Genomic DNA, 11,951 nt, shown 5'->3' on the forward strand with positions numbered 1-11,951 from the left:
CCCCCCCCCCCCCCCCAAATTCATTCAAATTCAAGATCCATTACATCACTGCAGGAGCGATTTTGTATCCATCAGATATCTTCTAATTGCATATTTATCTCATTTTTATGAACAATATATATCTACACATCTACACTTTCTTCTATTTTCATAGGGTTTTGATTCAAGAATTTGTCTATCCATTTCAATGGCTGAAATTGATACTCCGAGAAGGGTTACGAGAGATATACATTTATTTGACAAATTGTTGGATGAACTACCTTCTTTTGATTTGTGTATTACTCAACAACAAGTCAAAATTTCAGGCTCTATTGCTGCAATGGAGAATGAAAGAAGAACAAAAAAGGTTAATGACCATATACCCTTAAATCTGCTTGAAGAAATCGAACATACAAAATTAGTAAAGAGGAAAAAAGGTTCAAAAGTGAAAACTAATCTTGTGATTCAAGTGGGTGTGAAAAAAGAGCAGTCGAGCAGGAACAAGAGGAAAATGAAATTGAGATTTGTATGCTTTATTTTTTTTAGTTTAATGTCATTTACTTATATATCTCAACACATGTATTGTGTGCCATTGTCATTATATTATGGATTGTCCTCTTGTATTGAAATTGTTAGACAATTTGATTTCATATGTATATAGTTGTTAAAAAATGAGTACAAGAAGAACATGAACAAAAAAGAGATTAAGGGTTCTTTGATTGTCAATTTTGTATATAGTAGAATACTTATATACATAGACATTTGTATTATTATATAACCACAATTTGAATTGTTGATCTATGAATACAATTATATTTGAATACATAAGTACTCAGTCAAATTTAAAAAGTTGATTAGGGAATTCAAGTATAGTTGGATACATCAATACAATATTGTTGGCCTTTTCAAAATTTTATTTACAAGAATACTTATACAGTTTGATACCCACAAATTGTATATTTTTTTGCTCATGTGTCTAATGTATCCATACTTATACAGTTTTATACCCACAAATTGTATCTTTTTTGCTCGTTTGTCTAATGTATCAATATTTTTGCTTAACAACAGTGTTGAAATGTATCCATATTTATATACATAGATACTTGTATTGTTATATAAGCACAAGTTGAAATGTTGATTTGCAAATACAGTTATATCTAGATAGATAAGTACTATATCCAAGATAAAAAGTTGATTAGGGAATACCAGTATAGTTGTATCCAACGTATTCATTTTTGTGTTTAACAACAACATATTCATTGTATTCTATATTGGTGTATTCATTTTTTGTTTAACAACTAGTGTATCTTTTGCCATGTAGTTCCCCTAATTCAAAATTGAAATACTTAACCTTCATTCACAAATTCAACAATTTTCTTACATACAATAACTTGAATTAACAAAAAAAGTTTATTAATACCTTCACGACCCCAAAATAAGAATTATGGAGACATCAAGAAAATTGAGTATGATGTATCACATTTTTTGTTAAACTGATAAAGAATATGATATGATATGTCTTTAAATGAGTAATTTTCAGTTATAAAGTTAATTATGGGAAGTTGCTCATTGTATGAACGTAATGTAAGAATAGTGGGTTATATTTAGAGTCAATTCTTTATTTAGTTTGTTGTACTTAAAGATGTATTAATGTATAAATAAAAAAAAATTTAAAACTATACAAAAATACAGCAAAAAAGCGATATAAATTGTAGTCATTTATTGTAAATAGCATACTTATAGCTATTGATATTCATTAACCCTATAAATATAGTTATTTTTGTAAGTTGCTCAAAAATTAATACATACTAAATAATTTATTTGGTGACCCCAATTATCCTTTACACGTGTTGTTAAGTATATGGACCTTTTTCCTTTTACTCTTAAGCTGTTTGGGCCTAATAAAGAATATCCAGGGCATTGCTAGCTGTACCATTATGGATTGGTGGTTAAATCTTGCATGGTGATTTGCCATAATTAATAATTAAACCATCGAAATTAAAAGGATTTACAGATAACTTGTCTATTCAACGTTTCAACTAATTAATAATGATGACACATGTACCTATAATATTGACTTTTATACTAAGGTCAGCTAAATTTAAACTTGCCATTAGGATGCTATTTTTCTCATCTTTGAGGTTAATTTGTTTGAGCTCTTAACAAAAAATTTTGACATAAAATATGATACTTCATTTTTAATTATATGTCTTAGTTTGATTGAATAAGAAGCTTTAAAAAGTAAATAATAATAATAATAATAATTAAGTGTTGTAGTTTTAAACTAGAGTTATGTGCAGTATATATTAAAATATTTTTTAATTCGAAATATGTTATGTTAAATGTTAAAATTTAACAATTGCTAAATTATGAAAGATGTATTTAAAAAATAAATAAATAAAAAATAAAAAATAAAAAATAAAAAAAAATTAAAAAAAAATAATAATAATATATATATATATATATATATTAAAACAGATTAGTAATATTCATTTATTCATGCCACAGAGGAGGATTCATGAAAAAAATTGGGATGGATTATCACAGCTGTCACCACTTCTTTATGATAGTAAGTTTGTATTTAGATATGTGATATAAAATTATGATTTTAAATTAGTGTTTAAATATGCAATATAAAGTCAAGATTTCAAATCAATATTTGGATATGTGATTTGGGATCATAATTTAAAATCATACCAAGTTCTAAATAAAAAACATGATTTGGGATTTCAAATAATGAACAAATGTAAAACTTGAATCATAAGTTTATATTTCATAAGAAAAGAGGCATCATTTTTTATTTTACAAAAAAAGACTCAGGTTCAACATGAAGAGATTGTTTGTACCATGCGAAAGGATTATCCTAAAGAATAACTAGTTATTACTATTGTTAACATTTATTTATTAAAGGAACATGGAGATGTGTGATTTATCAATGTTGGAGCTTTAGGATATTCTAATATCTTGTTTATGAACTATAAATTGTTCTTTTGATATGATTGTATAAGAATCGGAGAAATTTTCATCGTTTTCATAACTTGTGGGATTTTTATGTTTATGAGGAAAAAAATATAACTTAAAAAACTCAAATTACATGTCCAAATAAAACTTTAATTTCATTTCAATCTGAATATGGGGATTTAAAATTTTGAAAGTGTCACATTAGACTGAGAGCCTGTTTGGCCAAACAATTTGGAGGCCGAAAGCATTCTTTCTAAAGAAAAAAAAACTTTTTAAAAATTAAGGTGTTTGCCCAATATGTAAAATATTTTCAAGCAAAAGCAGAAGCATTTAATATCTTTTTTTATTTATCTATACATTACATTGATTGAAAATTTTAATAAAATAAAAGTAAAAACTTAAATAAAACATTTCATAATAGATATTTATAATTTATCTTTAAAAAATAATCTTAACATTAAACATACTTATCCTTTTTTATAGTATTTGCTATTCAAAAGCTTTAAAACTCCTTACAATGAATTAAGCAAACACAAACTATTTGTTTCTAAAAGTGCTTCTCTAAAAGGCTATTATAATAATAATTCTTCGAGAAAACAAATCGATTTTTGTAACTAAACGAATATGCTGCTTTCTTTATCCTAATTTATATGACGTCTTTTCATTTTCGAAGAGTCATTTTAACTATATACTTTGAAGCAAAATTAAATAGATTAACTTAAACGGGAAGAATGTAGTGCTTAATTTAAAATGATGGGCAATGAGAGCTAGAATAAATAAATAATGAGAACCTGATGAACCTAATTATGATAGCAAATAGAACTATTTAGGTATAATCATAATGCAAACCTCATGATTTAGACTTTTTAAAAAGGTCTCTCACTTAATAAACTTGTCTGTTGCTCAGGATTATTATCATCATAAAGATTTTTATTTTTGTTTCACTGTAGAGTGGAAATAACTCCCAAATTGACTAGTTTTAAAATTAAAATTGAATTAGATCAACTCAATACTTTAAAATTATATTTATCTTCTCATATTAAAATATATTTTAAAATATTGAATTATGAAAAAGAAAAAGTAGTGCATAAACTGAGAGAGAGTAAAGGGAATTACTTTGGAAGCAAAATGGCTTGAGAATTACGTTGAATGATCTTCCTTTCTTTCGAATCAATACCAACCATTGGGCCACCCATTTCTTGTTCATCATTCATGTTTTCTATCTGCATGAAACTATTTTTCATAAGGAATAGGAAAAACAATTTAATTAAATAAATATTTTTATCATATATTTTCTTAAAAAAATAATTACATAATTTTTATCAAATACATAGAATTTGTAAAACTTATATATACATTCTAAAATGTAAATACATAAGGAGAAACGAGCAAGAGAAGAGAAAGTCAGTATATCTTAGATACATGCAAATCACATTTGAATACAATATATCTGGAACAAATTACACCTAATTTGACTCACGTGTATTTGAAATACATATATCTATTCCATCAGATATATGTATCTTGAACAGTATAAATGTATGTAGGGAAACCGTTATTTCAACATGTAATTAGCAGCAATAATACTGTCGATACAAACAGCCGTATGCAGCGTTTTGGCCACAGATCATATGATTTAAGTGTTTTCGCCACGCATGTCAAAATCCATTAAAAATAAATACACGATTTTAAAAAGATACAAAAAGTTAAAAGTTAAAGCTTTAAGACTAGATTCATTCAGCTTAAATCTTGAATTCTCATCGGGCTACATTAATATGCCAACAACGTAGAGAAAAAAAAGACAGCCCCAACAAGAGGCTTTGGTTAAGTAAAGTGCAATACAAGGCCTAGCCTAGCTAGTTGATAACTCTTTAGTACCAACATAAGATAACAACATACATGTAATTAGTATTTGGTAGTCACAACTCACACTGTTACTACATATTAATCCTAGAAATTGGATTTGCCACCTTTCTACTCTTTCTTTGCCAACCTTCAAATATATACCATACTTCTTTTAGAAAATCCCTTATATATTCCCTTCCCAAACCTCTCTTTTCCCAAGCAGCTACCAGATATCTTCTTTCACATTCCTTTAATTTCCTCCTCCTCTCCATTGTCAAAATGATGGGTAGGAATAATGCTGTTTTGTTGGGATTTGTTATCTGCATTATCGTCGCTGGAGTTGGAGGTCAAGCACCTCCAACACCTCCTACTAACCAAGCACCCCCTACACAGGCACCACCAACACAGGCACCCCCTACTAACCAAGCACCACCTACACAGGCACCACCAACACAGGCACCCCCTACCCAAGCACCACCTACACAGGCACCACCTACTAACCAAGCACCCCCAACACCTACTGCCCAAGCACCACCAACACCCACTAACCAGGCTCCTCCAACACCCACTACCCAAGCACCACCTACACCCACTACCCAAGCTCCCCCAACACCAACTACCCAAGCTCCACCTACACCCACTGCTTCTCCTCCTCCAGTTAGCACCCAAACGCCACCGGCTCAGCCACCACCAACTGCTTCACCACCCCCCACAGTTTCATCCCCACCTCCTATAGTAACTTCTCCACCACCAGCACCTCCTACTCCTACTGCTTCTCCTCCTCCACCAGTGAACTCTCCACCTCCTCCGGCAGCACCTTCTCCTGCGCCACTTGCATCAACTCCTGCTCCAGCTCCTGCGAAGAAATTGACTTCTCCAGCACCATCTCCTTTAGGATTTAGTCCTCCCGCTGGAGCACCAGCCCTAGCCCCGAGTCTTGGAGCTTTATCTCCTGCCCCTTCAGCTACTGATCAGGTACATGCACATTTTATTTTCTTTGTTAATCATTTAAAGTTAAGAGGTGATTCCACACTTTAAAATTAGAGATATAAATCACCAGTTAGTTAGGATCCCGTACGTTGGATTTACGGACTGATTGCATGCTTTAAATACATTTAGTTTTAGATATGATCTAGCTCTAATTAAATATGTTTCTAAATTAGACAACTTAGTATAGTGAGTAATTATCTGTAACAAAAAACTGATACGTTATACCTAGATAAAGATGTAGATGTAATCTATACAACTAATTACAAGACTCTTAATTTTTCATTTAAAATGCAATGGACCAAACATCCTTTAAAACAAAGACAAAAAAACCCGGTAATTATATGATTTTCTTTGTTTCCTAGTTCATTTACTTTATTAAACCGGTAATCCTATTTAATTAGTAACCCTTCTTAAAAGCAATTATTTGTATAGTCATTTCTTGATATTTGGAAGCATGTTTAATTTGCAGAGCGGAGTGGAGGGCCTGAAGATATCAACAATTGTTGTGAAAAGCTTGGTCTTAGGATGGGGTCTACTCTGCTTTCTAATGTAGAGCTCTCTTTTCATCCTGCATCATTTGTTTTAGTTTGCCTCTATATGTATGAATTGCTATCTCTTTATTTAGCTTAGGATGATGATGATGATGGCCCATTTCCTTGCCTGTACTTGGATTATATATTCACTTCGATTTTTTTGGAGGATCTTGTTAAGGGGAGCTTAATTTTTGTATTTTGAGAGGATTGTATTTTAATTGAAGTTTCTATATATTGTTTTATATATTAGTTCTTCTCCCTTCCCCCTCAATTTTGATGCGCCATCAAACTAGATTTTCAGACGCATTTAGTATAACGAAGTGGAAGTCATTCCTTTGAATCTATTTAAGTTACACATACTTATAGTGTAAGTAACTTTTTTATACTAATCTATGATATAACAGGTTCATTATGATTTTTACCAAATTACCAATATTATGAACACATTATACTACTATTGTAACTATACTTACCCTATACCTCATAGGCTCATACAATATATCTGTTATTTTTCTATCCAACCAAACAATAAAAATCATCATGAAAATGATCTTTTGAGGCAATATATTTTCCATTGTAAAACATTAATTCATGATCCAGAAAATAATTTTCTTTGTGGAGAATATTTTTTTTTGAGATAATTCTTTGTGGAGAATATTTTCCTATACAACAATCACATGATGGACAATCACAATAAAATGAGCAGCAAACAAAAAATTCCTAGCCTGATTTAAAGGAAAACAGTGGTGTATTTAATTAAGCAATTGGAGAGAACATTAACCTTCAAATTGACTTTTGAGTTCAGCATTGTGAGACTTCTGCAAAGCCAGTTTCATTGTTAATTCATGCATCTGCAAGTGAGAAAGAAACAGAATTTCTGTAACATCTCACATTTATCACCTTTGAAGCAACCATCATAATTTAACAAACCTGGAAAAAACAAGCTAGGCAATTTGGTAACCAATGAATAGACTAGCCTCTTCCATCTCTAAATTCAGTGTTTGAACTAAAAAGAATTTCTTTTTGTATCGGTAGTTTTGAACTAAAAGAATTTTATATTTTATACTTCACACATCTAGAAAATCATCTAATACCTTCCTTCATTAACCTGGTTTCGATCTCTTCAGTTTCCTCAAACAGCGTCCTACATTTAGCCATTAGCATCTTGCCTATTTTGCTTTGTGGGGTAAAATTGACTGCAACAGTGTTATCTTGAAACTCCTTCGCTTTCTTATCCTTCTCCTCAACCAAATTCTGGCATCAAACTAGGAAAAGATATAAGCAAGAATGCAATCAGAGCCAACAAGTCCATGAAGGAGCAATGAAAAGGTCAAACAAACTACATGCGAAAGGCATCCAAAAATTTAAGCACCAAACATGGTTAAATTTTGAAGGAGCAATGGAAAGGTCATATAAACTACACATGAAAAGCATCAAAACATTTAAGCAGCAAGCATGCTTTATTCATTGGCAAAAGGACGCATCATCTGAGCTATTCAAAAGATAACCAAGAACAATGTCACCAACAGAACCGTGCCCCAGCAAATTAAGAATTCCAGCCAACAATCGAAGTTTATTGGAACTATGATCTCCTCTCCTTACATTTCAGCTTGAAATTAAAATCAATGTCCAGATAACTTACCTTCAGTCTAATGAACTCTTCATGAACACAAAGGTTTATTCAGAAAATCATAGTGCTGTTCTCAGAAGAAAAAAAAAGTAGAAAGGAAATAAAGAATAAAAATCCAGAAAGGTTTTTGTAAGTTGTAACTTCTAGATTTCTGGATAATTAGTGGGACCAATTATGCATTCCCTGAAACTTTGGTCTTAGTATCATCTGTTCTCACATAACATGACGATCTATTAGGCCATCATCAAGCAAATTCAAGTTTAATTTAAATCTTATAGAAACTAGCAAAGGGGGCATACGGCGTGTGTGCATGATATGCTTTTAGTAAATTCAACTAGGAATGACTAGAACTTCTAAAAACTAGGACAGAAAATAGGAGAGTAGATATAAGATGCTAATGTTGAGTGTGGGCATACCTGTCAAAGGAGAATTGAAATACAAGGAATAGAAAAATAGTGCAGCTTCACCAATTGATTACAGTAAAAGAAATATGTCCCTTAATAAGTCGTAAAGACGCAAAGGAACAAGTGGCCACTGAGGACCACATCTTTTCGTAAAAATTTAAAACCCAAACTAGCTAGTAGGATCTACATTAGGGTTAGGCAGAATGATTCAAGCAGATAAGAGGTCCAGCCCACCATTTGCAGTTCCTAAGAATATTCTATCTTATTGGCTGGTTTGACGTTAGATAAATGTTGCTCGTACCCTCCAGTTTCTATCTCCTCCATTACTCTGGATGCGAAAAGCGAAACTTGCATCTAAAGTATCAACAAATAGAAACACAAATTAAACCATTCCTATACATAATACCCCTTTCAAACTTACAATTTACAACCCTAATTATGTTAGTTTTCTATTTTTATGGAGGGTGGCCAGGTGGGAGAAGACTGACTTCTGATGGTTGACAGTTCCGCAATACACGTCAAACTACTTGAACATTCTTTCATATTTCTGCAACATTCAGCATTAATGCTTAACTTCCCCATAACTCATGGAGCAGCAGCAGCAGCCAATAGCATCATAATCAAAGTCTAGCCGAACTCCTAAAATGCTACTCCCGTACCAAGCAACACACAGTGTGATACAAAACAAGCTACATACAACACAGAGATTACAAACATAGGACTCCTTTTTAAAGGAGCAAAGTGGACAAAATCACCAAAACAATTGAACAACGCCAGGGAATAACAAACGTTCTCTCTCTCCCCCTCCTTTTTTGGGCTTCATATTCCAGAGCATACAAACAACAGATTTATGAGTAAGAAAAAATACTACTACTACCTTGTAGTATAGATGGCAGCTTGAGTTGAGCTCTAAGGTCCCGAACTGCAGACTAGAACATTCAGCAGTAGGAAAAGTAAGAAGAAAAATTTGACCAGCACATAGTAAGGAGAAAGCGATAAATTGGATGTATAGATGGCAGCTTGAGTTGAGCTCTAAGGTCCCGAACTGCAGACTAGAACATTCAGCAGTAGGAAAAGTAAGAAGAAAAATTTGACCAGCACATAGTAAGGAGAAAATGATAAATTGGATGTATACATTTTAAAACAAAGGCAACCAAAGATAAGGGGGAAAAACACCCAACATTTTATGCACTACAAAAAGGATTTAAAAAACAATACACTTAACATGTAGCAACATTCCATTGCCTTCTTACTCATCCTCTCCACACCCGAAGATGAGTAGTGATTTTCTTTATATTTTGTTGACATAACCCCCAAAGTTTCCCATTTTCTCTCCTCTGTACCTTTAGGATTATAGCCACCGGATTACTTGGTAGAGCACCCTTTTGTCTAAAGTTGAGGACTTGAGAAATTTGGCCCATTTGCACTTCAAGATTGCTGATGGAAGTCGTGAGAGAAGCCATTTGAGCATCCGTTTGGGTACTTTTGTCCATCATTTGCTTGAACAACTTTCAATCCGACTCGTAGCATTACTTGGTTGGGAGAATGCTCCTCCTTGAGATTGGTGGTAAGGAGGAAGTGCATGTGGTTGCTGGTACATAGGGGGGCTTTGAGATGAAGAGTGTCTCATTTAATGTGTCTGGCGTCACCCCTTACAGCCTGAACGAAAGCCTAAGAATCTTACTTATGTCCTTGATGTCGTTGCATCATCAATTATAAATAGCTCTCCATTAATCAGGAAATATCAGTTAGCTATTTAGCTTGAAGTCAGATTGTTCAGCCTTGTACCCCTTTCAGAATTTCATCAGATTACCTTCTATAAGGCTTGAGATGATAATTTTCAAATTCTGAACCAAAAGTTATTGATTCCTCATCAAGCCTTTTTTTTAACCTTCTCCAAGTCCTCAGCATATTGGATTGTATTAAGCCTCTATAAAGTGTCTCGAAGGTGACCTTCTGTGGCAGCAATCCCTTTTCTATCATTTCCATAAAGAATTCACAGGCTGTTTTCCATTTTTGTTTCTCACAAAATCCATGAATCAACAATGTATATGAATCCAAATCAGGTCCTGCTCCAGAATCCTTCATATCGTCCCAAATATCTCTTGCCAGCCCCATTCGACCTAGTTTCAATAACATCCCCAACAATATGTTGAATGTACTCACGCTAGGTGAGCATAGGGAACCCTCCTTCATTTTCCCATACAACCTCAACGCACCATCGGCGTCCTTCCTCCCTTTGAACTCTTTAAAGAAACAATTGTAAGTTGTGGATGTGGGAGTCACCCCATTAGAAACCATTTGCTCGAGTAACAGCTCCGCATCTTCAATCCTACCACAAGTGCAGAGACACTTGATAACTGAGGTATATGTCACAATATTCAGGCATATCCCTTTGTGTCTCATAATCCTTAATTTCTCAAGTGATAACTCAGGCTTATGAGCCCGGCTATAGACATGTAGGAGTATGGAATAGCTGGTCACATCTGGTTCCACACCTCTTTCAGTCATTTCTTCAAACACCTTCTCTGCCTCCCTAATTACCGTGTCAAACCTACCATCCGGATGCAAACTCGCTCTCCTGCAAATTCCATTCAATAACACATTGTAACTTACCACATTCGGATCAATACCCTTATCCAACATCTCCCCAAGAAACCTCCTAGCCATCTCTATATTCTTCACTTTACACCAACCATAAATCAGAATAGTATAAACCTTACAGTTGAGCTCCAATCTCCATTTTTCTTTATTAAAAACTTCAGTAGCCACTTTAACATATCCATATTTACAAAGAGTATCAAGAAGATAACTAAAATACAATTTCCATACTTCATCTTCACCGTATTGATCAAGAAATACGTGCATTTCACTGAAAGTCCGAATAGCTTGGCGGGTAAAGCCAGCAGAGATAAGCCTACGGATCAACACATAGAAAGTAGTGAAATTAGTTTTTACAGATTTCTGGTCCATTTGAATAATAAGCTGCCATGCAACATCGAACTGTCGGACTTTGCATAAAATGTCGATGAGGAGATTGAAAGCAGTGGGGGTGGAGGAGTCGGAATTGGGTTGGGTTTGGGAATAGTGAAAGAAGGAAAGGGCAACTTTAGAAGAGTTTTTGAGTCGGATGAGAGTCTGATGGACAAGGAAAGGGGTGAAGGAAATGCCATGGAGCTGAAGAGAAGATTCCATGGCGTGAAATGGGTTGTGGTGTTGGATGAGTAACTGAGAAATTAAGTCGGCGTCGTTTGAGGGTTCAAATTGCGGAAGTTCCGGCGGCATTGGCTGGAGTTGTGAAGAGCAAAAGAAGCGGAGTAAATGGACGGGGGTTTTGGGGAAGAAGAGAGAACGGAAATCCAATCGCACAAGCATTTTGATCGAGCAGGAAGAAGATAGATAGCATAAACCCTGAAATAGTACAACTACATAGTCAAATATGAGTAAGGGGGTTAAAATAAGTTTTGAAGGAAAAATGATGTAAATACACATTTTATTTTAATCTTTAAAAAAAGTTATTATTTAAAAGAATTTCAAAAATTCCTCTCGAATTCATCACTTTTTTCGCTGATACATCATATCCCCTCTCGGATACATCCCTCCCCTCTC

General features: G+C 33.5%; 3 protein-coding genes across 3 annotated transcripts; 1 reads left to right on the forward strand and 2 right to left on the reverse strand.

The window, feature by feature from the left end:
- Positions 1–4,034: 4,034 nt before the first annotated feature.
- Positions 4,035–9,838, reverse strand: LOC125865583 (FKBP12-interacting protein of 37 kDa-like). Its single transcript, XM_049545783.1, has 4 exons — positions 9,686–9,838; positions 7,403–7,562; positions 7,090–7,159; positions 4,035–4,163 (listed from the first exon to the last, which is right to left on the reverse strand). Exons 1-3 carry the CDS (start codon positions 9,836–9,838, stop codon positions 7,152–7,154), a joined length of 321 nt encoding a protein of 106 aa, XP_049401740.1. The 3' UTR covers positions 4,035–4,163; positions 7,090–7,151.
- On the forward strand, positions 4,899–6,550 carry LOC125865584 (classical arabinogalactan protein 9-like). Its single transcript, XM_049545784.1, has 3 exons — positions 4,899–5,155; positions 5,327–5,760; positions 6,245–6,550. The coding sequence occupies exons 1-3, from the start codon at positions 5,065–5,067 to the stop codon at positions 6,326–6,328; spliced, it is 609 nt and encodes a 202-aa protein (XP_049401741.1). The 5' UTR covers positions 4,899–5,064; the 3' UTR covers positions 6,329–6,550.
- Positions 9,424–11,735, reverse strand: LOC125865582 (pentatricopeptide repeat-containing protein At2g13420, mitochondrial-like). Its single transcript, XM_049545782.1, has one exon. It carries the CDS (start codon positions 11,715–11,717, stop codon positions 10,152–10,154), a length of 1,566 nt encoding a protein of 521 aa, XP_049401739.1. The 5' UTR covers positions 11,718–11,735; the 3' UTR covers positions 9,424–10,151.
- Between the last annotated feature and the right edge of the window lie 216 nt (positions 11,736–11,951).

The sequence above is a fragment of the Solanum stenotomum genome, chromosome 5, assembly GCF_019186545.1.
Source record: "Solanum stenotomum isolate F172 chromosome 5, ASM1918654v1, whole genome shotgun sequence".
NCBI lineage: Eukaryota > Viridiplantae > Streptophyta > Magnoliopsida > Solanales > Solanaceae > Solanum > Solanum stenotomum.

Coding starts and splice junctions, on each gene's coding strand:
- LOC125865584 (XM_049545784.1), top strand. CDS start 5,065: ATGATGGGTAGGAATAATGCTGTTTTGTTGGGATTTGTTATCTGCATT. Junction 5,156..5,326: donor AGCACCTCCAACACCTCCTA/CTAACCAAGCAC, acceptor CACCACCAACAC/CCACTAACCAGGCTCCTCCA. Junction 5,761..6,244: donor CCCCTTCAGCTACTGATCAG/GTACATGCACAT, acceptor TTTAATTTGCAG/AGCGGAGTGGAGGGCCTGAA.
- LOC125865583 (XM_049545783.1), bottom strand. CDS start 9,838: ATGATGGACAAAAGTACCCAAACGGATGCTCAAATGGCTTCTCTCACG. Junction 7,563..9,685: donor CGGTGGCTATAATCCTAAAG/GTACAGAGGAGA, acceptor GTTTGATGCCAG/AATTTGGTTGAGGAGAAGGA.
- LOC125865582 (XM_049545782.1), bottom strand. CDS start 11,717: ATGCTTGTGCGATTGGATTTCCGTTCTCTCTTCTTCCCCAAAACCCCC.